General features: G+C 33.5%; 1 protein-coding gene across 2 annotated transcripts in view; it reads left to right on the top strand.

Moving 5' to 3' along the window:
- The first annotated feature begins 3,481 nt into the window (after positions 1-3,481).
- Positions 3,482-26,062, top strand: part of LOC117923696 (ABC transporter C family member 2-like) — a 44,105-nt gene continuing 21,524 nt past the window's right edge. The window contains exons 1-12 of one of the 2 annotated variants that reach the window (XM_034842113.1): positions 3,482-3,650; positions 4,904-5,328; positions 7,147-7,325; positions 10,747-10,786; positions 11,797-11,953; positions 12,407-12,521; positions 12,622-12,702; positions 12,860-12,884; positions 14,187-14,243; positions 15,867-15,932; positions 17,119-17,193; positions 21,219-21,326. In XM_034842113.1, coding sequence (XP_034698004.1) covers positions 4,996-5,328; positions 7,147-7,325; positions 10,747-10,786; positions 11,797-11,953; positions 12,407-12,521; positions 12,622-12,702; positions 12,860-12,884; positions 14,187-14,243; positions 15,867-15,932; positions 17,119-17,193; positions 21,219-21,326 — 1,236 coding nt within the window. In that variant the 5' untranslated portion in view covers positions 3,482-3,650; positions 4,904-4,995. Of the gene's footprint in view, positions 3,651-3,791; positions 3,843-4,903; positions 5,329-7,146; positions 7,326-10,746; positions 10,787-11,796; positions 11,954-12,406; positions 12,522-12,621; positions 12,703-12,859; positions 12,885-14,186; positions 14,244-15,866; positions 15,933-17,118; positions 17,194-21,218; positions 21,327-26,062 lie in introns of those variants that run through there. The other variant, XM_034842112.1, reaches the window with a different exon arrangement.

Here is a 26,062-nt window from a genome sequence, read left to right as displayed (position 1 = left end):
TTATGCGTCTTGCTGTTAGGAAAGTCAATTTAGTATCGGATATTATAATTTTAAATTTAATAAAATTGCTCTCCCACTTATTTTGAAGAACCCCTACCAAAACAATACTCATCCTAATCTACAACCATAATTAAAATTTTATAAATTTTAAAAAATAATATTAGTATTATGAAAATTTTATTAAATAGAAAATAATTTATTGCATAGTCTAAATTAGAGATTTTATAAGAAATAATATTTCTCTAATTTTTATAATAAGCTATTTTCTAAGGTGGTGTTTGTTTTTTTACTTAATTTTAAATAGAATCTTAATACTTAATAATGTTAAATATTATGTTGATTGTTTTTGTAGTATTTTATTTTTATTAAGTATTAAAAAGTATAAAAAAATAAATATGTTATTTTTTTTATTTAGAAAAAACTACATATTTTGACTTTTTATATTTAGTAAAAATTTTATAATAAGTCATAAAAAAAATAAAAAAACAAACCACCTAAATTTTGAAAACAAATTACTTTTAACAAAAAGTCAAAAAAACAAACACCGCCCTATCAACTTTTTTATCATATTTTGACAAAAATACCATTATTATTTTCTTATAAAATAACTATTTCCTTTAAAATCTACATATAAAGATTTGAAATAATTAAGGGTATTTATGTAAAAAAATAAATTACTTTTCAAACAAAAATATATCAAAGTTAAATTTACAAATATGAAGATTATTTTATTCCTTTTAACTAATTAATTAATATATATATATATATATATATATATATATATATATATATATATATATATATATATATATATATATATACCTTATTCAAAATTATCTAAATAGAGCTGTAATATAAATCAGTAATACATGTCATGACCTCGAAACGTTATAATTCAATATTATAAACAATATATTATACCATGTTTAAAAGTAATATCTGTTAATTTCCACTTATATCCTTTCAGTTGTCTGTTTCTAGAAATAAAAAATAATAGTAATTTTTATATATAATATAATAAGTCTCATACAGCGTTTTAAAAATTATTTTTAAATATTTTAAATTTAAAACTCTAAAAATATTTTAATACCTTGGGTTTTTTAAAGTATAGAAATTCTAAAGCGAAAGCGACAATGATTCCAAACACAGTTGGACAAGTTTCTACCAAATAGGGTTAAGTTGGTCAAGATATTGCAGTTTACTATTTGGTAGGTAATGCAATTTAAAATTTAAAATAAAATCACAGCTTTCTTGGTAACCAAGTCAGAGTCTTCCTTGTTCAAAAGCTATTAACTGCTTCATATTATATACATACATATAAGTAAAAAATTCATAAATTTCATAATATTATTAAAAATTAAAAATAGAGCCAGTCAAAATGATTTATCACATTCGATTGGGAGATGCTTCTTAGATTTACAATTCTTACAACAGAAAATCTTATTCTTTGAAAAAAAAAAAAATCTTTATTGAGAGTAGATTTTTATTGTATTTATAAAAATTATTTTTAAATATACTTAATTTCTAAATATTTTATAATAATGCTAAGACATGAAAATAATAATGCAAGTATAAATAAATAGGATTATGATACAAAACCCAAAATCGGTGGTGTCAAGGGCAAAGCTAGGCTTAGGGGAACTCAAGCCTAGGATGGGATCTGCCCCAAAACAATGACCATGCTGGACCATTGGGTTGAGATCTACGATTTTTGTCAGTTGGCAAAAAGTCGTCCCCTGAAAGAGACTACTTGCTTAGATAAAGCGTTTTAAATATTTTTAAAATTTAAAATTTTTTATTATTTAAATATTAATAATATTAAAAACATTTTCTAAAATTACTCAAAAACATACTTTAATACAACATGAATAAAAACACTTTCAACTTATAATGCTTTTTCGTTAATAACTTTTTTTAAAAAATGTTTTTACATGGAGAATTAGTTAATACTTAAATATAAATTCAAAACAATTGTTAGTTGATTTTTTTTTTTTTTTTTGGGTGGAGATTCTACAAATGCTAATATTAAAAGATAACTTGAAGCAATTTCTCAAAATTTAAAATTTTTGTGGAAAAAATACTTTTAAGTTGAAAGCATCTAGTAGACTCTAAAACAAAAAATAAGAGAATATTATCATTATTATTATTATTTTTGTTTTGGCAATATCATGGGAAGTAATTCAAATGTTTTTATTATAAAGAGGAATTTTTTAAAATAAAAAAGAAAACTTAGAAAAATAAAGAAAAAGGAAAAATAAAAACCAAAAGATATGAAATATAATGAATACATAGAAAGTGGTGAGAATCATTGATGTGATATGAGTATTTTTGGTTGAAACAAGTAGCCAAAAAGATGTTGTTCCTTTTTCACTACCAAAAGGAAAAATAGAGGGTCAAGATGTGGATCTACCAGCTATTTAAAAAAAAACAAAAGGATATGGACACGTGTGGAATAGAAGAAGCGAGTTTGAGATTTACGTACTCGATCCAGCACTCCAACAAGGTGGAAAAGGAATAGACTTTATTCCTCCTTGGTGGATTTACTATTCCAGGAACCCAGCGGGGCCCGCCCTCGTGCTTAAAAAACTAAAAGCTCCCTGAACTCTAATCTCCTGCCGTTGATTTTGAAATCACCTCAGCACACATCTGAAGAAACAGAGCGGGCGAAAGGCCTTTAAAAAGGTGATGAGGACGGCCCCATCCTAACTTGCCCCAAATAATTAACCAAATCATCAACAGCCTGTAAAACTGGAAGAAGTTGACGATCTACCATTTGTTTCTATAAAAGGGACAAATTTATCGTAAAAAGACGAAACTAGCCCTATCGTACGCCTACAGGTTGAGCTGTCAAAGTTGACGGCAATTTGGTGGATTCATCCCCTACTGCCCCTATTTTCCTACCCAGTTAAGTATTGAGTATAAATTATTTTAGCAAACCGTTTCGAACTATTTTTAGTAATAAAACATTATTAAAAAAATCTAAAGATAAAAATAAATTTTTAATAATATTTTTTAAATGTTATAAAAATATTACATAAATACAAATGAAAATTACGTAAAGTTTATTCTAAAAATAATTTATATTAAAAATGCAAATTCTATTTTCAAAATAGAAAATGACTTTCAAAAACAATTTTCTAACCCACTCATTTTGAAAAATATGACTTTTAGAAGAAAATTCAAAATACAAGTCTTATTTTCATATTCATTGACTCCAAGAAGTAAGTCATTTACAAATTAAGCACATCATTTCTTTTATCATTTTGTAAAGGAAATGCTCTTAGTATGGCTACGTACCAACTACCAACCGCATATGTCAATAATAATAATAATAATTATTATTATTATTATTATAATATTAAGGTTGCATTCAAACGTGGCGGCTTCTCTCTTTCTTATGGTATCTCTGATCAACATAGGATTAAATAAATTTATTTTCCTTTTTTTTTGTTTTTTGGATCTTTGGGATTTGTCAATGGGTTTTGAATGACGCCGTAAGCGGTGACGTCTGCAATGCCAATTTGTCTGGTATCGTGAGCAACAGCAGGAGAGAACGAGAAATACAAAGGAGGAATCGAATAATTTCCATGGTAGCGCACGCGCTTGAATCCAAAGGCGAGTGTTTCCCTCTCTCTTTTCCTGCGTTTCCGGTACCGGACACCGAGCCTCTTTTCTCTTCCTCTCTACTTTTCTGTCTTTCATCACAACTTACCGATTTTCTTCTTCATTTTCTTTCCTTGATTTTTTTTTTTAAATAATTTTTTCATTATTGGTCTCTTCTCTTTTTAATCATCCAGAAAACTAGTTTCAAAGTTCGTTAAATACAAAGAAACACTCAGCAGGTATTTTGTTTCTAGGTGTTCTGCATGTGATTGAGTGAATCTGATGATTTTCTTTTATCTCTTTTTAATTACTGTAATGCTAATTTTTAGCTGTATTTTTGGTTTTTTTTTTTTTTTTTTTTGTCTTCAATGTCACTTTTTCTATATGTTTGAACTGAGCTTGTGTTTCGGTACATGTACATTCTATGCTTTTTCTGTTTTCTTTTTCATAGATTGATATTTTTTTTTGTGAGAAGGAAAAGAATGGAAGCTTTGAATATTATGTTTTATGCGGTTCCTGGGTTTATGGAAATAATGGCGAATAAGAAACTTTAGTTTATTTTTTTTGTGAAATTTTCAGCTAGATTTTTACTGCAAACAGTTTCTAGGAAAAAGAAGCTTTCTGGAGGTCCCGTTTGGGTTGTGAGAAATCGTGGGAAAATGATAAAGAAATAAAATAGTTTGATTTTTCTGTTTTCATTGTTTGGGAGTCAAGAATATGAAAATCTCCAGCGATGAGAGCCTAATGCAAATGTTTGGTTAGACTAGGCAAATATAAATATAATTTGTTTTATCATGAGAAAGGGCATATACTTTAATTTCAACTACATCTTCTACTTTCTTAACTTTAATTTTGTTTTTGTAAGTGTATTTCTTGTCCTTGCAGACATACCTCAAACTAAGCTGAATAAGCTGTATTAGGTTAATTGTTGTTGAGGTTTTTATTTCCTGATAATAATGACAAAAACTGTAAGTTTCAGAATTTTAATTTCTTTTATCTTTCTGTATTTTCTAAGCAATCAAATGGAGCATAAAACTCTACTTATTTGAAGGTTTTATTTCATTCTAATAAATAATTTACAGTTCAGCTTGGGAATAATTTATGTCTTATTTTTGTCAAGAAAATTTTCTGATTGAAAAATTTTCATCTAGACAAAGGAAAGATTGGATTTCAATCTTGTTGCTGGAATATCCTTAAATTCATTAATGTTTTACTGGATTAAACAAAGGGAAATAGTTGCTTTTCTTTTCTTTATTTTAAATTCTAATAGTGAATTTTATTTTATTTTATCTTATTGCAGAATAGCTTCCTATGGAGCCTTGGCAGTGTTAGACTTGTCTGAGTGGTGAACGACGACTCTGCTAGGGAAGGAAGATAGAGAAGTGATTCAAGATGGCTTTTGGGCCGTTGGTTTGGTATTGCAGGCCAGTCACAAATGGGGGGTGGGCCAAATTAGTGGATAATGCATTTGGTGTTTACACACCCTGTGCAACTGATACCTTGGTGATTTCCATATCTCATTTGATCCTTCTAAGTCTGTGCTTCTATCGAATATGGCGGATTAAGAAGGATTTCAAAGTCCAGAGGTTTTGCTTGAGGTCAAATTACTATAATTATATGTTGGCACTATTGGCTGGTTATTGTACTGCTGAGCCTTTGTTCAGATTGATCATGGGTATCTCAATCTTTAATCTTGATGGGCAAGCAGGTCTTGCTCCATTTGAGGTAGGTTCTCTCTTTTTACTTTCAATTAGTCTATCTAGTTAAGGTCCTTGTGTTCTCTGTTTTAATGACTTTACTGATACCCCTCTATATGGAATTAGCTTCCTTTTATTTGTTAAAGTGTTTAATTTAAATGTTTTAATCTTTAAAAGGCTTAAACCTGTTTTACATTTCTTTTGGTGAAAAAAATCAAATTAATATGTTCTATCTTTTCTTTTTGTTTTGTTTAACATTTCAAAATAAAGAAATTATTTTAAGTCCAATATTTGGAATTGATGCACTAGATGAGGATAGATCATATCTTGTAAATCTCCCTCTCTTTTGTCAATTGCCTTTTCTTTTTATCCTTTCTTTTGTGTTCCTTAATGACTAAACCTCTTATAATGATAACTATGAAATTTATATCTTGTTTATCCACTTCATCTCAAATTTCTATCTTGATGAGTGATTATCATTTTGCAATTTGTTGAGCATGCTACTACCCTTTTAAAGTTCTTTCACATGTTTAATCTTGTTAATCAGCTTGCTTGATTTGTTACCTTACCACTGTTTTAAAGGCTTTCCTAAAAGATGAAACTTGGACTCCTTTATTTCTTAATAATATTTGTAGTTTAAAGATACTTTTGATTTAGTAGAGTGCTCCATTGTCAAAAAAATTTCACCCTTTTTGTTCATGTAAAAGGCTGAAAAAACTCCTACAAAAAAAATTTCTTGAAGTCTGATTAGAGAAATTTCATCAAGGCCTGATGCATCAAGAGACTTTGAATGCAATAGGATGATTGTGATAGTGTACGACTGAAAGCAGGGGTCTATTACTGTAATACTGGTTATGGCATCTGGGCCAATGTTAAGTGCTTCAGTGTCTTGCAAGTGCAGCTAGGTATGCTAGTTTTTCTTACTCAATGTCCTTCCTTAACTTTATGCCTGAGCTGCAAGCAGTGTTAGACTTGGTTCCTGTTACCTTTGGGGCCTTACATGGTGTATCCTGCATTTCTTCTCTAAGATGGTCATAGTGAGTGGGAAAAATGGACACCATTTATCCTTCACTATGAACTCCAGGCTACTTGATGGTCGTCCATGGGAGCAGCACTTATGTCAACCTTTGTACTCCATGATCTCATGCATACACCATGCAAGAGCCTTGCCTCCAAGCTAACAGTCTTGACCCTCCCTGGTCAGTTATCTCTTACAGTCCCCTGCTCTGCCTCTTCCACAAGGACAAAGTAGTGAATGACACTAGTGTCAATCATGGCATGCTGGAAACTGGGGTTCTCAAATGGGAAATAGAATCAGAGAAGTGGAAGAAAAGAATGCATGTCTTCCTGGAATATTTATTAGGGGCCGACCTCCTTAAAGTCAAAGGAAGAGGCAAGAGACAAAGAGAAGTATGAAGTGGTAATTGAAGGACAAGTGAGTTTGAACTTTAAGGCAAGAGCCAGCCAAGGTGTTCAAGCGCACATTCTAACAAGGCCTTAAAATTGGGCCTCAGACCTTCCTGCATCAATTTATCTCGTTTAATTTGAATCTGAAATTTTATGAAATCAGAGTTAAATTTCCCAGAAGTTGACTGAAGGAATGTTCAAACTTTCAAACCAATCAGTCTACCCTTGAAAGGCTGTTCCCTCCAATTTGTAATCAATTTAGTTTTGAATTACTTGAAAACATGATTAGCTCAAGTTTAAGATCATTCCAAAGCATGTAAGGCATCGATAATACCTAAACAACTTTGTAAGATTTGGATAACCTGTTTTGGTAAGCAACAAGCTAATGCTACATGCAATTGCAAGATCATTATCTTCATCTTTATTATTTTTCTGGCAGGTGGTTTCCCTGATCATTAAGGCTTTTGCTTGGTGCTCTATGCTCGTCTTGATCGGAATAGAAACTAAAGTATACATCCGTGAGTTTCGATGGTATATCAGATTTGGAGTCCTTTATACTTTGGTAGGGGAAGCTGTGATGCTCAATCTCATTCTTTCAGTGAAGGAGTTGTATGATAGGTTGGTTCTTTTCTTGTTTTATAAGTTTAGCACTTGTTTTGCTAGATACTATTAGTTTTTCTCTAAGGTCTCACCCTTTTTGAATCATCCCCTGTAAAGCATAAGTTTTACTAATGCATATGAAAATAAGACTATAACAAATGCTAAACTTTAGCTGAGATTTATTTGTCCTCTCATTCTCATTTCTTGGAATAAATATATCCATGATCTGAAGGTAGATATTGGGTTGGTGACAGCATTTCTTAATTGTGAAATGAGAATTTGTAATTCAATTAATAGTGAGTTTAGGAGTCTTGAGCTGTATGAAAACCATAATAGTCTAGTTTTATGTGATGTTGCTCTGTTTTTCTTTCCTTGGTGAAGGGGAATGGTAATAACATTTGCAGACTAAAATTACCCTTGACTTGGCACTCACCTTGAGTTTGAATCATAAATCATAAGCTTAAAACACAAGTTGCTTGATGAGGATGAATCTTCAAGATATATATCAAGAAAGTCCCTTGAGTGTAGGCAACCATCCTAGGGTTGTCCTACATCATTGCTATTGAAGTGCAATGGTCAAAGTTAGGACCTCATGTACTGCAGCTTTTAGCGGAGTTTCTCTTAGTGTTTTACAACTCAATTGGACTGTGGTTTGCGTTTCAAAAGTTTGAGAGTGTTGGGGTTTTTCTTTGTGTTTAGTTTTCTAAAGTTGGGTGTTTTCTCTTTTGTTCAGTTTTTGTTTTTGTGGGAAGGACCTCTCATCCTTCTCTTGTTTCTTCTCTTTCTCTTGTATCTCTTCCTTCTCTTGTATCTTTTCTTCTTTTAATATATTTTTCTTCGTTTCTGATAAAAAAATAAAAAATAAAAAAAAATTAGTACCTCATGGAGCTAAGAGATTGAAACAGGATGCTGAAATTTGCACCTGGTGATATGATGGGGAAAGGTTCTGATAACAGAAAAATTATCTTCTAGAATGAGATGTGAGATCAGTATCTGGAGATACTACATATGGAAGTCACAAAAATAGAGCAAATAAATCTGCAGACTATCTCCCTTGTACCTAATCATTAGTCTGAACTCCAAACAAGTATGAGGAAGGCCTCATGTTAGGATCAGTTGGGAAGCCTCCTTGTAACAACATTCTTGGGCTGCTGCACTCTCCGGCTGTGCCATGAGTTCCCAAGTTGATTATTTTCAAGTATTTGGCTTTTAAGAACCTTAAATGCTCAAAAGGGAATGATGGCAAGATTGGTCAACATAGAATTGAATCCTATGACATTAAACATGCTAATTTTGAAGATTTTTTGCCCTTGAAATGTCATTCAATCTAGCAATTTCACGTTGAAATATCTTCATGTATATGGAACAACCTGATTATGCAGATTGAAAATAAAGGAATTGGTGGCCTCTCGCGACTGAATCACACAGAAATTGTAGTTCATCCTGAAGTGGCCTATTAACTAGGACCAATAAAATGTAGCTATGAATCATTTAGCTATCCATAATTTTAAAAGGTGCAACCACTCCCTAGCTATAGCGCCTTGCTTGCCAAGACATGCGCTTTGTTGAAGATGCTCACCTTGTCTGTTTTACTTTTCCTTTCTAAACACTTTTATTCTTGAAATTTCTAATCGAACATTGAAATTTATATAATTTCATTACTCTTTTGTTGAATGGTTCTTTTAAATGTTTGGAATCTTAAATTTTTTATTGATTGGATTAGATTTTGAATCATATTTTATAAAATTGATATGCTTCCTCATTTAGGTTTCACTTCACTTAGGCGTGCATTTTGTGTTGTGCCTTGCACCTGAGCTATAGGAGACTTTTGCTCCTTAGGTGCGCCTTGCACCTTTTAAAACTATGTAGCTATCTCTTAGGATGAATACCTTCGATTTCACAATAGTTCTTCTGGTGTATATGGAAACTATGCTTGTCATCAGCCTTCACTTGGTGAACATAAAAAAATCCGTTACCCTGTGTTATGATGACTCATCTTAAATTGTTGCAAACAGTTTATACAGTGAACCATCTGCCATACTGGATTATAAGTAGTTCATAAAAATAATCCATGAAATTTGATGAAGTTTTTTTATTGTTGTTGGTGTTAGTTTCAGACTTTCTAGAAAACTCATGTTGAGCGGTATGGTTCCCTTGTAATCTAGATTTGATTTGCTCCCATGTTCTTACAGGTTACTTACCTTCCAAGTTTCAAATGTTTTTGCTTAAATTTAGTCCCATCACATCGTGGCATGTTCCTTTCAAGGAGGATTAGGAAAACTTGTTTCAATGCAGCAGTCCAAAAGCTTTTATTGCTATTTAAGCCAATATTAAAGTTCTTTGAGATTGACTCAGGAATTTGAGGAATATATACAGATGCTTTATAATAGGAATCACCCAAGTTTAATTGTTTGATTCCTCACAAAATCATCATGATCCAGCATGAATGCTTGCTTCAGATCAGTGTTCTTTTTGCATACTGACTTGGAATGAATTGCCATCTGATGGATTGGGGATATCTGGAGGGAGCCAAACCATATGCTATCACTTTAAATCCTAGATATGGGAAGACCTCCACTTGGAAAACCTACATCTCTGTTCCATATAAATTGATAATTGTCATTTTTGTTTGTATTTCAATGAACAAATCTTTTGATTTGAATTGATAGGTAAAAAGAAGGATGAAATTTCTTCCAAAATTTAATACAAGCTGATAAAAAGGACGAGGATCTGCATAAAAGGAACAACATAGAAGCTAATGGCTACAGATGTAATAAAGTATCTACAATCCTGCCTGCTTGGCTAGTTGATCTCCAACATGAAGAGCTCAGCTTGGAGTCTAAAAGAAAGAGCAACCCACATTACTCTCCCTAGGAGTCCCCAAAACCGCATGCCAAAGAGTGCTCCATTCGTGACACAAACCCCATCAAGCAACTAGTGTAGACTTGATGAATTTATCTTTAGGTTGATCCATAAAAAAGTGTTCATTCAATCTTCTTCTTATCTTCCTATTTACTTTTAATTTTTTTGGCCCTTGGCAGTAGGTTGAAAGAATGATCTTCTTCTCTTCCTTTTTATTTTTATTTTTTGGCCCTTGGTGGTAGGTTGAAAGGGGAGTCTAGAAGGATGTTTTCTTCTTCGTTTTTGCCCTTGCAATAGGTTGGAAGGGTGATTTCGAGTCTGGAAAGACTTCTTCCTTACCTTAAAATATTTTAGCTTCATCTTAATAATATGTTTTTTTTTCTCTTGAGATTTCTTATGTGAAAAATCATCTTTGTATCTGGTACAAATTATATGAAGATTCATGCATAATATCTTGTAAAGATTATGAGTCATATAAAGATGAATCCAAGAGTCAAAGATCTGATTTCTTGAGTAGCATTCCTGCTAACAAGTGTGATTTGGCAATTCAAACTTACAATGTACATGTCCTCTGCAGGTCTATTCTGTATTTGTACATCAGTGAGGTCGTCTTGCAGGTTGGTTGCTCTTATATTTTTAATGTTAAAGATTGTTAATTATGTTAATTTTTCTCATGTATCTGCATTTCAGTGGAATATATTTTAATGTCATACATATTGCATGATATTGGGAATTATTAAAAGAATTTTTTATTAAAAAATAGGGTGGTTGGTGTATTAAGCTGTCAGGATAATACTAAAAATCTGCATTGGAAGTTGTCTCCTCCAGTATGGCATATCATAGCCAGCTGCTAGAAGCATTTTATTACTGAGCACCATCTAGGCCTGGCCTGAAGTTGTTAATTGAACCCCAGATCATCATAAGAAGGACACTTTTTAGTTCAAGCCATTGAAGCTTAGTCCATATAGATGGAAAACAAATCTGTTTAAAGATTCATATAAGACATCAAAGTGGTAGTGATACCATAATATCAAATTTATAATGTTTGGTTGTGTTAAACATTGAAAAGTCCCATCACTTTATAGGATGAATTGGGGCTGCAAATCCATTTGGAGTTCAGAGTTGGGTAGGGATTACTAAAGCACCAAACAATCCATTATAAAGATGATTTTCAGTGTTCCATCCTGATTGGCCTGTAGGACTGACATGATCCTCCCATGTTTATATTGGCTGATCAAGTATGCTTTTACATGTGATCCAACTTGACCATTGCTGTCCTTGAAGCCTGACTCAAGTGACAAGAGGTTGGATGAGGATAAGGAAGGTTTCCATTTTGGTTCAATGCAGCAACAATAAAAGAAAGAAAAAATCATTACCTATAAAAGAAAATTGATCAGTGTCATAGGTGATCAAGATGGCTAAAACTAGTTAAATTATGATAATTTTCTATTAAATTTTCTGTTAGGATGCTGAAATGACCAAGTATTGAGCTAGTACAGGATCCACAGCAAAGTGATCAAGTGTGCTACTAGTGTTGAATTAGATTCTAGACCTTTGGTTTTTGTCTTCAACTTCTGTTCATAGCATGTAAATTGAACCTTGATCTATGATTATTATTTTGATGTAGGTTTTATTTGGGATATTGTTGCTCTTCTATGTTCCTGACCTGGATCCTTATCCGGGTTATACCCCAATGTGGACTGGATCGGTTGACGATGCAGAATATGAAGAAATTCCAGGAGGAGAGCAAATTTGTCCTGAGAGGCATGTCAACATATTTTCAAGTATGTAATATTTCACTTCTATACCCTTCATTTCTTATACACCTATTTCCAAATGGATTCACCTTTTGACATAGATATAGATTATTGCTTCGTCATGTGAGAAGAACATAAACTAATATATAGCAATACTGTGGATAGTCCACCAATTATAAAGACATTCCATGTTTTTTCTGATTTAAATGGTGAAAATCTGTGCTAAATGATTGGACAAACTTTCTTATGTTCATAGCTACTTTTCTTTAGACCCATCTGGATCAATCCCCCTATTTTTGTTAGTTCCTTGGTGGAAAGAATCATCCCATCCAACTTCTAACCACCTTCTTTGCTGTTCACTGCTTGCATTTGCAGCACAGTACAAAGACTAGAATAGCCTTCTTATATGCTAAATAAATCATCATATAGCCTAGCTGCTTAACTTCAACTGACATTTTTGGTTTCTCATTCTTATGGTAGGAATTACTTTTGGATGGATGAATCCCATCATGCAGCTAGGGTCCAAAAGACCAATTACAGAGAAGGATGTCTGGAAATTAGATTCCTGGGACCAGACTGAGACACTGAACAACAAGTGAGTGCTTGTTTTCTCTTTAACACTTTTTTTTTTACATGAATTCTCATGTCTTGGTTGTATGATGTATTGTCTTTTCTTTTAAATTGATTTTGTGTAGCTTCCAGAGATGCTGGGCTGAGGAAGCTCTAAGGCCTAAACCATGGCTCTTAAGAGCATTAAATCGTAGCCTTGGTGGAAGGTATGTGTCAAGATAGATTGTTATGACAATCGCAATGGTTTATTCCTTGGTTTTATCTGACTGAATCTCCGAAATAAATATTATTGTCTTTGTGAACGACTCCTCTACCATTTGTATACACATGCAGCCCATTGATTTCCTGCTTTTTCTTTTGTAGGTTTTGGTGGGGAGGTTTTTGGAAGGTAATGAGCCGAATCTTCTGATGTTGTTATAACTAGGTGGTATTTTGGTTAAGATCATCACCTCTAGTTAGAGTCATAGTATTCATATCTGTGTAGTTTTATGGTCAGTTGCTTGGAGCTTCATTTTCTTAATCAGAAGGGTTCTTGCCTGGAAAACTTCTAACTTTAGTTTTATGATTAGCTTCTTAGTGGCAAACATGCTTGGTTTTCACCATCCAGCAGCTTTGATCCACAAAATTCATGGATTCATGCAATGATCTGGGGTTATTTTAGTCCCATTGTTTGCGCATTGTATCACTGTACCACAAGTGGGTGTACTTGAAGGTGCGAGGCTTTATCAGATGGACCTCATAAAGCCCTTTGTATGAATGCTCATGCTACTGTAGATACATTATTATTATTATAATTATGCTATATTCTTGTGGTAGTTGTACATTTTTCTTATCATTAAGTGCTGCCCATTCACTTTGTCAATTTGAAAGAAAAAATCCATAATAGTAACCCTATGATACCTCATTTAAGTAATTAATATCTTCCTTTACATGCTTTTCTTTGATTATTTGTGGAGTTTTAGACAGGTAATGCATTTTTAACAGTTCTTTTGAAATATGATTTCCAAATTTATTTTTGCAGTATTTGAAGGGTGAAAGTTCTGAATTTAGGTTTATGAGCTACCAATAAATTTAAGATGTATGTTTTGGTAATATCCATTTTGTACACTATCATGCTAAACTTACATCTAATAAATTTTACAAATACAGTGTATAACATGAAGAATAGCAACCAAGGCCATATGATTTCAATAAAAGTCCACAAAGAACTATCTTGTGATATTTTGCTGGAAATCCAGCTTTTGGTCTGTGTATGAGGCCTTAGTTTTAGGCATATGGTAGTGCCTTTGAAAAATGAGTCAGACATGCTTGGCAACCCTCATGGAATAACATGTGCACCCTCTTATTAGTATCTTGCTTTGAAAGATGGCCAGATGGTTGAACCCCTAACGCTGCCCTCAAGCATTCGCTCCGCATTATGTTATGTTAAAACATTGCTCAAAATTTTCCTCATCTGATTTTCTTGAACTTGTGATACGTTAAAACAAGTTGGTTTTAGAATTTATTTTTAATGGGAATTTCTAAATTCTTTTTGAGCACATTGGTTGTTTCATAGTTAAGTTGCATTCCTTCTCTCTTTGGAAGCATTTGAAAAGTTACACAGGCAGTATATATGCATAATTAAAGTACTGCTTCTCAATTTGATTTATCAATTTCTAATATAGTTATACTTTTGTTGTCCAACTTGTAGATTGGCAATGATCTTTCCCAATTTGTGGGCCCACTTATTCTGAACCAGCTCTTACAGGTTAGTGCTATTTTTCCCCAGTATCTTTCTGGATAAATGGTCTGCCTCATCTTTTTATTTTTCATTTAGCTTAGATCCTAGGAAGCCTTTCATTTTTTCCCCTTCTTTTTTTCCTTTTGTAATTGGCATTTAAGTAAATATAATCTATTTATTAAATGGAATTGCTTAAGAATGCCTGTGATTCATGATTAGATAAGTGCTTCTCATTTTCATCAAATCTAGTTCATAGTTATGGTTTGTGCTTTTCCAGCATCGCTGCCTTAAATGCTTATTTGCATGATCATGTGACATTCTTTGAAACTTCACATGACTCCTGTAATTACGCGTCTACTTTTGGAGAGTGGACTTGTGCAGTACTTAAATAAATTGTATTTTCCTTACTCTTATTGTTTAAACATTTGGTAGCTAATGCATGGATTGACTTAATGTTTGCTTGTCTTTCATTCTCCCTTTTCCATCATTTCATTTGATTATACATTTCCTGCCTGTGGAAAAGTTGAGTCGGGTTTGCATCTAACCCAAACCCAACTCAAAGTTATTAGCTCTGCAGAAAGGTTAAAGAATGGCTTATGTTTTGGGTGTTAAAAATCTTCTTATGAATGGAACTTTCTCTGGAATCCAAGGTCCTTGGCTATTTATTGACTGGATGAGGAAGATCATACCTTGATAAAACTATACTGGTTGGCCAAATTAGGATGCTAGGCCTAAGAAGTCTTTATTAAAAAACCTACCTTCTTGTTCTTTGAGGAGTTATTGTTGCGGGTTCTGTAGATTACTTTGTAGTTTTGGTTTTTTATTTATTGTTGTTGCAGAGGATATCTCATCCTTTTCTATCTCTTTCTTCTTATTGTTAATAAAGTTTCATTCTTATAAGATTACACAACTGTTTAGCTATTTCGTCAATTTGCGAAAGGCTTGGTAGGCCTAAGGAGTCATCCTGTGACTCTGGCATTTGTTACTGTGAACAATGTATCATAACTGTATCAATTGTTGCTTCCAGCATAAGCTAGGATCATGAGCTATGAAGCTTGGACCGAAAGTTCTTGAGATTGTCCCTGTGACCTTGGTCACTTGAGAGTGGAAGGGGGTGCATCAGCCGTTTCAATGATCGTCGGTCCATGGTGTCAGTTTTCTAAGGATGCATGTTGTTGGCTTGTTTTCCCTATTTGCCTTGTTCTGCTGCTATCCTCTTTTTTGGCTTTGATGGGCAATTGGGGACTACTCTTTGTTTTTTTATTTTTTATTTTTTATTTTTTTATTATAGGAGTTTCATGCAAGTGAATAATGGACAAAGATAAACGAAGATTGAACTATAGGCACACCAGAAAACATTTTTGCCCCTGCATGTATATGCATTTTAATTTACCAAAATTCAATCCATTGGAGTAGCATACCAGAAAATGTTGAAATGATCTATAACTATCTAATTCACATGTATATAATGATATTTGCTTTTGATGTATTTGGAAATAGTCCTGGGCTGAATATTTGATTTTCATTTTTTTCTTGTCAGAAGAAGATAGTTTAGGCACAGTAGATGTCCAAATCACACATCTGATTATCTTAGTTATTTTTTTTTCTTCTAACTGTTCTCGCTTATATTATTTGATGAATCATGTGCAGTCTATGCAACAAGGAGATCCAGCTTGGATTGGTTATATCTATGCTTTCTCAATTTTTGTTGGAGTGGTAGGAATTCTATATTTCTTCCTCTGTTTCTCTCTCTCTCTCTCTCTCTCTCTCTCTCTTATATTTGAAAACATAAATTGCCTTGTGAAGCTAATTTTAATTCTTAATGCTTCTAGCACTGGTTCTGTATTTGAATTATACTTAAAAATTCATGGAAAAATAAAATGAAGTATGATTAAATACCAAGAAGTTTTTTAAAGGGTTTATTCATTATCTTGTTATTTTCTTCTCTCTCTCTCTCTCTCTCCCTCCCTCCCTCCCTCCCTGCTTATCTATTGGAAAACATAAATTGCCTTTTGTAGCTGGCTTTACTTCTGATCCTACTAGTAACGTTTCTGTATTTGGATTACATTAAAAAATTCATAGTAAAAAAGAAAGAAGTATGATTGAAATGCATGAATTTTTTTAAAGGTTTTGCTCATCCATTTACACCAATATAAGTTTCTCAAAATTTTAGTTCAATTCAGAGTAGAAATTCAAAATAGTGATGGTATTATTTTCTTTATATCTTTTTTGAAAGTCTGAAATATGTTGTTTTCGTAATTTTTCAAAATGAAAATATTTTGTTTTGACAAATGGTTGATCTACATGTTCACTTTTGTTGTCCAAAGTGGTCAAGTTTCTGTAGGGATTTGCGTTTTAAATGATTAGATTCTATATAGAATATTTGTAAATGGCATTTTTGTTTGATTTGATTTTTACTCCTCTTGAGGGATTTGGTAGTTGGTAATCTACTTTTCATTGGATGGTATTGATGGCATGCTGATGATATGATGCCATTACCTAGTAATGCTGAAGCCATCTGGTTGCTACCTTTCTGTTTCCTAGTAGTATTCGACTAAATTGGAAGTCATAAACTGGTTCATTTTGAAATAATGGATCAAAATTCTTTAAATGGAAAATCTACATGAAGTTATTGGAAACATTTAGTTTCTTCAACCATGCATTGTTGAAGTATAGATTCTTGAGTTACGTTGTTCACATGCATGATATTGGGGTTCTGATTTTGAAGAGCAAATTGAAGGTGGCTTGTTATTGGCTTTTTTACCTTATTGCAATAATCCTATACTTGTTTTATGAAGTAAAGCTCTTGATATTACTGTTATGGGCATGCTCTCTTTCTACTGGATCTTTGTAACACAATTGGAAGAAGAACTCCACACTGATTGGTTTAAACTTTCTTCAGGTATTCGGGGTATTATTTGAAGCTCAGTATTTCCAGAATGTCATGCGTGTGGGTTTCCGGGTTAGATCAACTTTGGTAAGTTGATTTCTTCTCTACCGTTTTGAAGTGCTTATATAGGTATATCTTGTTCACCTCAGTTGTCCCAAGTTGCATTAATGCTTTGTATAAACATGTCCTAAGAGGATTTGTAGTGTTTTTCCCTACTCTAGTGGTGGAATGGTGTGAGTGGAGGAAATGAATGGTTGGTTTGATGGTTGTGTGGTTTTGTTGGGGGCAGCATTGTGTAGTTGTTTGTGTTTTGAGTACTCGACCTTGCACTATGAGTTCTCTAGTATTATGCTATGGACTTGGCTTGCAATTTTTGTTGTGGACTTGGCTTGGGCTGAAAGTTTGGTCTGTGAGCTCATTGTATAGCCTTTTTTTTTGTTTTTTGTTTTTTTAATTTTCCAAACTGGTTAAATTATTTGGTCTAGTTCAAGACTCAATACTGATTGTTTTCTCAAATCTGTTCCAACCTAAGTTCAGGCAAATCCATCCCAGCCTAAGTTTAGGCAAATCCATCCCAGCCAAAGTTCAGGCCAGAATATTTAAGCGTGTGGCTACAAGTTAGCTTGTATTATGACTGTAGTGGGTTGGTCAAAATTGGCTTATTATTTGTGTTCCAGATAGCTGGTCTAGAGGAAAACCATCTCATTGAAAATGTTGAGAATGTATTTTGTGCTAATCTTGACTCATAAAATAAAATAAAATTTTGCGCTAATCTGATCATACTAATTTTTTGAAAGTACTAGAGAAGCTTTCATTGATTGGATCCATCATATGGTGTTCCAACTATAAAGGAATAGACAAATTCAATCTGATTGGAAGTGCATCAACTTTTTTAACATAAATTCTTTTATGCTAAACTAATTTGTTGATTTGATGTCACAGTGTTTATGCATGCTCATTTTAGCTTGAATATTGATAGTTCAACTTAACGTTATTCAACTCAATTGGCTTTTGGTTTGTAATTTAAAAGTTTGAGATAGTTGGGGTTAACCTTTGTGTATAGTTTTTGTATAGTGGGGTGTAAGTATTACTTTGATCAGGATTTGTACTTTGAAGGAAGGACTTTTCATCCTTCTCTTGTACTTTTATTTTCAATAATAAATCTGATAAAAAAACAAAAATAAAATATTGATAGTTCAAATATTCTTCATCTGCCTCCTTATTTTTGCCCCCATCCAACCCATCTATAAAATCTATAAAGAATCTTCATTGCCCCAGCGAATCCTTTAACCAAATAAATAGTGACTTAAGGAAAGACTCTTTAGGTTTAGTTCTGGTAGTTACAAATCTAAATTTCTGTGCTCCGCCTCTTTCAAATGCAGCAAAATAGACTCAAGGGTGTTGTTCTCCACATTTTTCTTCTTTTTCCTACAAAACTAGCATGTCAACCTCCTGGAGTCTTTTTCATTGCTTCTGGCAATACCCAAAAGACACCAAATGGCGAGAACAACAAATCTCACAACCTACAAGCTACCTTACAGTGAATAAGGAGGTGATGAGCTGATATTTCATGTTTTGGGCTCTTTCCTCCCTTTATAGCTTTGGCCAGTGGTAAGAATTTTCTCCATGCTGCCTTTGACATGAAGTATCCTTCCCTATAAGGGGCATTGAGCCTCCTTGCATGTTCCTCATGGACAAGACACTGGCATTACCAGTTTACAACATAGTCCCCTATAAAAAGATTTGACTTATCTGGAACCTTTCAACCCTAGCTCATCCTCCCTCTCCTCTCTATTGTGATGACTGAAATGCTAGACATGAAAGACTCTGTGCTTCCAAACCTTTGGTTCCAATGGACTATCTCCCTTCCACCAAGCACCAAAAGTTGGGTGCTGACCCATCTCTGTTCATGGCTACATGTAGAGAGTTTCCTGACACCAAAATCAGTCCAGAACTTGCTTGGAGGTCATTTCCTGTGGAGATATAGGTTAAAGGATGAAAAGGATTCCAACTTCTTCTGGTTACTTTCAAGAGGCCTGCTCTTGTAGCTCTCCTTCCTATCCCAGAGTACAAACCACCCTTTTCCTTGCCAAATATGCCTACCATGACCCTCCTCCAGAATATGTCTTTGTTAATTCTAAAATTTGAAAGCCACTTGCCAATGATGCTTTATTAAGTTTAAATGCGAAGACCACCTGCCCCTTTGCAGAATGGACTGTCTATCATTTAACCAAATGTGTTTCCTCTCTTCTACTTTCTCCCTATCAAAAGTCTCTTTGAAGCTTCTCTAATCTGTTATATACTGAAACTGGCAACATAAAAGAGGATGTAAAGTAAACCGGAAGGCTGAACAGGGTACGTGTAATGATCATTAATCTTCCACCCTTTGAGAAGAATTCTTTTTCCAAGAAGGAAGGCTTCTCTCAACTCATTCTCTCAACTTTATTCCTCACTGATTTAGCCTTGAAATGAGATCTCAACTTTAAGCCCAAATAAGTTGAAGACATGTGAGTGACCATATATCCAAGAACTGAAACTAAGGGGCTGTTTGACAATGTTTTCATAAACAATGCTCAAAAATCAGGTTTTGAGAACATTTTTTAAAGATAGTTTGAAGTTGTTTTCAGGAACAAAATTCTGTTTCGTTAATGGTAACTCAAATATGAACAATGGTTTTTTCAACCTATTTTCCATGAAGGCACTATGCACTTATGTACAATATAGAAGTTACAGGCCTATTATTTGTGTTTTCTATTGTTTCTCAGAACACTTCATAAAAACACCTTTCAAAAGATCATTTTCAGTTTGGAATTTGCCAAAATTGTTTTTGAACTTGGAAAACTATTTTCTGTCAGAACAGTTTCCAAACAAGCCTCAAAGCTCTACGTCCTGCATACTTCCTAACAGATTAAGCAGATTCTTTTCCAGGTTTACCTTTAAGCTAGAGGTACCTTCAAAACAAGAAAGAACCTTTAGGTAATAGCTACTGCGAGATGTCTAACTCCTGATCTTCCCTTCTGTTAACCCTAAAACCTCTAAGAAACAATTTAGATGCCACTATTCTCCTTGAACTCCTATCCCAAATCAATGCTTTCATTGGCTATTAGAACCACATCAAGGATTTTTTTACCCCCATCAAACAACTTTCTCAGTAACCTTCTGAGTATATCAGCTAGGATCTTGGATAAAAGGTTGTATATAACTTCAACTAAGTTGATAGATCTATATCCTTTGTCCCTCATTTTTTAGGAAGCAACACAATGGAAGTAGCATTTTATTAAGCTCTTCAAGGACACTAAAGCATGAAGCTCCCTTAACAAGCCCAATAAATTCCTTTCACTGCATAATTGTTTTGCTGGAAAGTCAAAGTGAAACCTTCTAGGCTTAATGCTTTTTCATCCTTGTCATGTCACACTGCAAGCTCTCTTCTTCAAAAGCTTAGACCTTCGTCTCATTAAAAGATATGAATTTTTTTTTTTTCAAATTTTCTTATAGGAAGCTATATTAGTGGGGATATTAAATTAACCCTCTCTATACATGGTTTTCTAAACCCAAGTCTGAATGCAAATGCTGTGGGAAACTAATCCCTGAACAAATAGCATTCTGATCTGAATTTTATTTCCTCTTCTATGGACATTTTCTGAATTTTGGATTTTTCAGCACCACATAGTTTCCAAATTCCAGATTTTCTCCATGGTAGCAGAACGTTGGAAAACTGCTTACTGATAAACCTTACACATTTTTTGTCCTTGTATTTTTCTGAGCTTTTCATTTTCACACATAGGTGTTAAGTAGCATTGAGTTTAGCTTTTGATTGGGTTTGAGCTGACTTAGGTTTTAGGTAATAATTATGGGATAACCAACCCACACTGAGCGTATTTGAGAGAGTTGACAGGTACAAATTGGGCAATTATGTCTTGTTGACTTTTGTATCTTTTTCAGGTATGTAAGATAATTTTAAGCCCTTATTCTGGGGATGAGCTGGTGAATAGTATAATGTCTGTCCAGATCTAGTGATACAGATATTTGTTAGATTCTTATTCCAGTTTAATGTCTCCTTTAACTGTTCTGATAGTGCTGGCATACTTATGTTCAACTGTTAACATTTGTAGGTTGCTGCTGTATTTCGAAAATCCTTAAAGCTAACACATGAGGGTCGCAGACAATTTGCATCTGGAAAAATAACCAACCTTATGACGACTGATGCTGAAGCCCTCCAGGTATGTTCTATTTAAACCCTCAAAAGCATGCTCTCTCTCTCTCTCTCTCACACACACACACACACATATGTGCGTGTGTTTATCAGCTCTAATTCAAAAACCAGTGTGATTCATATGATCATCTTACAATATGAATTGTATGTATATCAGCTCTAATTCAAAAACCAGTATAACTTATATATTCATCCTTACACTTTGTGTATTGTTGTCAAATTTATGTATACAATCATATTTCGAAACACTAATATAAAACAGACATGATGCATGTACTGAGAGAAAAAAGAAATAAAAATTAGTAGATTTAAGATTAATTTCTTGAAAGACTAGTATTTTAAGAGAAGGGTTACTTTCATCATTAGGGAAACCGAATCAAACAAAACTCTTGAAAACAAATACTATCTCCTCAATCTTTGAGAACAAAAGAGGGTTATTCTCATAACCACTATAGGAGTACCCTTTAAGCAGTTGTACATTAATTGGTTAGGTCATGATATATGGGTTTTAAATTCTTAAATTACAACCTAGGCAGAAAGTTTGTCTTCCTATACCAGTTCAAGAAAAGAAAAGAATGTGCTATCAGAATCTCCAACATATCGTTTTTTCCCCTTCTAGAAAACAATAATTTATTGATAATATTTAGGAATCAGAAGATTACAGAGAAAGCAAGAAATCCTTTGAAAAGAGGAGAAGAAAAAAGAGAGATAATTCCTCCTAGAAGTGCATCTAAATATCATATCTTATTAACATCTATGGTATGCAAATTGCATGAAATAAAATGCAGGAACTAAATGACAATAGAGATGACTACTTGGAGGGGTGAATTTATTATAAACCTCCAATTGCCTAGCAAAGTTCATTCCCCATATTATTCTGTTTGGATCTTAGATCATATTGAAACAGAAATAGTGGAAGTATTTTCCTTTATAAGAAAAAAGCTTTAGTAGAAGGAAAAGAGGTGAGTGATTATTTTTCAATGCCTTTGTAAAATTAAAAATGTTGTCCACCCTATAATCTCCATCTCTTTATGGTTTAAATAAGACACAATTATTTTTAAGTCATCTCAGGGGTTGTGTTGTTGATGGAGGAGGAGAATGGATTGTTAAGCTTGCTGGTTTGGGTTTCTCCAAGCTTGGGAGAGTTTCTGTTATCTAATTTTCTAAGCTTCTGAGGGGATTAGAGGGCCTTAGAGATATGGCAGTGGATTCACTGCATTATTGACCTAGCCAGAATCTAAAGAAATTTAGAGTGTAATCTCTCTTTTATTGTTTGTTTAGTAGCTCTTTTGGAAAAAAGATTCTAATACATGGACTGGAATTGAACTTGGAACCTTTCCATCCCCACCTAATATCTCTTGCCACCCGAGTGAAATCTTAAAAGCTACTTTTCTTCTCTTTTCCTATTAAAGAAGTGAGTGATTTGCTTTCTCAAGGCACATCAAGGTTCTACACAATTAAACTGGATTATGTTTAACTTTTCAGCTTTAAGGGCAACAGAATCTAAATGAAAGTTCAGTCCCTGGAACATAGAAAATTAAGGGCTTCCTCTTCTTTTCTTCTTCTTTTTCAAACTTGAGGTAAACTCCCATGTTTATGCAATGTTTTCAGGTAAGGAAAATGATGACCATTAGCCTCCCAAACTTTAGGCTTGGCCTCTCTAATTGTGGATGACAAACCTCAACTCTTCCACTATCCAATTTCAGGTTGTTAACAAGTTGAATGCATTTTGACTAAGGTTGAAGAGGAGGATTTGATATGATATATTTAAGCTTCAATGAGTTCTTGTCATTTTTATCACAATGAAGTCTTGAATATTGTTACATCTCTTGGATAAAGAAAAAAGTATTGTTACATCATCTTAAAAAGGACATTGGTAAGCTTATAGATGGTGTTCAATGTGTTTAAAACTATAAACCATAAAATATAGATTTTGGTGAATGGTCAACTGCCTGAACCCAAGCATTCTAGTTCAAGCAAATACTAACCAGTCTTTGAATTGCCTCGTGAAAAATCATTAGTAAACTATCTGAACCCGAATTTTCTGGTTTTCTAATTGCTTAATGAATTATGCATCTTTTGGTCGGTGTGGAAGGCAAGGAATAGAATGGCCTTCATCGATGGTGTGCTTTTGATACAAAGACAAAAAGTTATTTTGTATGCTTTCTTTGGTCAGAGACAAAATTGTTTATAGAAGATTATCCTCCGACTTTAGTTAGTTTCTTTGATTGGTTGGGCTCTTGTTGAGGTTGTTTTAGTCCCTTCTGTCATGTTGTTCTTTCTCTTATTTAAGCCGTTTTGGCGGTGGGTGTATAGGTATTGTTTACCTTGTGTTGCTCTTTTGGCGCCTCTTTTTAATATATATTCTCCTTTATCTATCAAAAAAAAAAAAAAATTATGGAAGTTTTTGATTTATTAATACTGCATGATAATGGATTTGCAGTATTTTTATCAGAAACACAATTTATTACAAATGAATTGAGGACACAAGGAGGGTTGTGCGCTATCCTTCAAGTCAAGAACTACATTTTGGACATAGGGAAAAGGAAATAAAAAGATGCAAAGAATCCTTGAACTGGTACGACTTGGTGAGGCATATATTTTCCCAGAAAAGCCTTTAGCAGTAAGGCACCTTACTTGGCCAACTAATCTGTTTTCTGGTTGGCTATTCCTTTTTTTTCTTTGTTTTTTTTTTTTAAATTTATCAAAAACGATAATGTGTTAGAAATGGATAAAGCAAGTACATGAGAAGAATGCAGGATTCTCCCCAAATTTACAAAAGCTGATAAAAAAAATGAAAGATTGAACCTTCTCTAGTTTTTAGTACATCTATATAGAACCACTTGAGAATATTCTATATGAAACCTCTCATCTCTTCTTGAGGATTAACTTGTCTCCTTTAAATAGAAATCAAAACAAATCTCTTCTATTCATCATCCAAACCCTTCTGGCCTGCACATGGAATGCTAGTCAAGCTGAACAACATTGAGAGGAATGCTCTTAAATACCATGGTACAAGAGGCCTGGAAAGATGAATAGAAATGAATTAGATCCCACAGTGTCTCTGAAGTCCTCCACTTGTCCTTGAAAATTCTAGCATTTCTTTCTACACAATCCATATCAGAGTGAGACAAGCAATTTGTCATAGACTTTACGTCTAATGGAGCCTCCCAAACCCTTATATGAGATGATCATCATATTACATAAGCTCTTGGAAGGAACTCAATCCAAACTAGCTAATGTAAATAGCTTGTGCCAAAGGGTTAAAGATGATCAACCGTTTCTTCACTCTCCATGCACAAAATGCACCAATTAGGGCGAACGGCTTTGTAAGGTCTTTTCAATTGTAGCATGTCATTGGTGTTTACCCTCTTGGGTGCCATTAGCCAAGCAAAGGCTTTGACCTTAGACGAGACATCAAATTTTTGGTTGACTATTCCTATTATTGGAATAGAGAGAAATGCAAGTCCTTGGGGAGATTAATGACTTTGCACAACCAACCATCCAGTTTCTAAGCCCTTGCTTCCTGTAAGATAATCTAGAAAGAACAATGGTGGAATTAACTTCCACTATAAATTGCTAAAACCCAAGTACCTCACCTCTGCAAACCTTCCAATGGTTAATATCTGGGCCTCAAACGGTTAATTCTCTAATGGTTCATTGATGGATACCCTGATGCTCTCCAAAACCATATTTAGTAGAAGTCTAAGTTTTGATGGCATTGCAATATTAAAGGAGGATATCTAAGGACCAATATGAATTCAAGCTAATTATATATTGAGAAGACTTCAAGATCCAGTTTCCTACTACCTGGACTCTAGGGAAAAAATCAATTGAACCTAATATCTAGTAATGATTTAAGTTACTGATTGACTTAAAAAGCTTAAGCTGTCACGATTTGAGCCCATATTTGTACTAGGCTAACAACTTCCCTTATGTGTGACCGCATACCTGCACACGGAGGGACAATTAGATGTGGAGATGCAAGTCGAGTGACCAAAAATCTTAAGTTATTAGGATTTGGGCCTGCAATGAGCATATGGGGACACAAATTGATGACCTAAAAGCTAAAGTTCTTTGGTGACCTAAAAGCTTAAGTTTTTAGGACTTGGGCCCACAATGGGCATGTGAAGAAACAAATTAGTAGCAGCCGTAGATAAATAGATGGGAATAGTATCAGTAAGGGGGGACTTGAACTCAAGACCTCTAGCTTTGATACTATATTAAGCTAACAATTGACTTAAAAGCTTAAGCTGTTAGGGTTTGAGGCCACAATGTGTACCACTAGCAATTTATATTCCAGAAATATTTTGTATGTGTTTTCCATTTGTGTGTTTATAACAAAAGTATGCATGAAAATCAATTTAATTTGCAGGTCAAAAAATCTATTTGTCATTATAACCACTTCTAATCAGTTACAAACATGGTACTGTAAAGTTTTGAATAAGGAAGTGGCATTAATCCTGCAGTTTTGAACTGTAGTTCAATTTGTTCTATTTGTCTACATTCAACTTATAGTAAAATCAATGATATCTTTTGTGTATATGTTTCTTTGCATAATGCTATTTGCTAAATTTGTTATGATGTTGCAATAATGAAAATGAACTAAGGAGCTATATTGCCGTGATATTATTATTGGAAATATAATGTAACTATGCAACTGACACAACGGAACTTGTTTTTAGGCTATTTCTTTTACATGGAAACTGATACAACATGATATCATTTGTATTTCAAAAAGTG

The sequence above is a fragment of the Vitis riparia genome, chromosome 10 (assembly GCF_004353265.1).
Source record: "Vitis riparia cultivar Riparia Gloire de Montpellier isolate 1030 chromosome 10, EGFV_Vit.rip_1.0, whole genome shotgun sequence".
NCBI classification, from domain to species: Eukaryota; Viridiplantae; Streptophyta; class Magnoliopsida; order Vitales; family Vitaceae; genus Vitis; species Vitis riparia.
The sequence above is the reverse complement of the archived record's forward strand: the minus strand, read 5'-3'. Positions and strand labels throughout refer to the sequence as shown.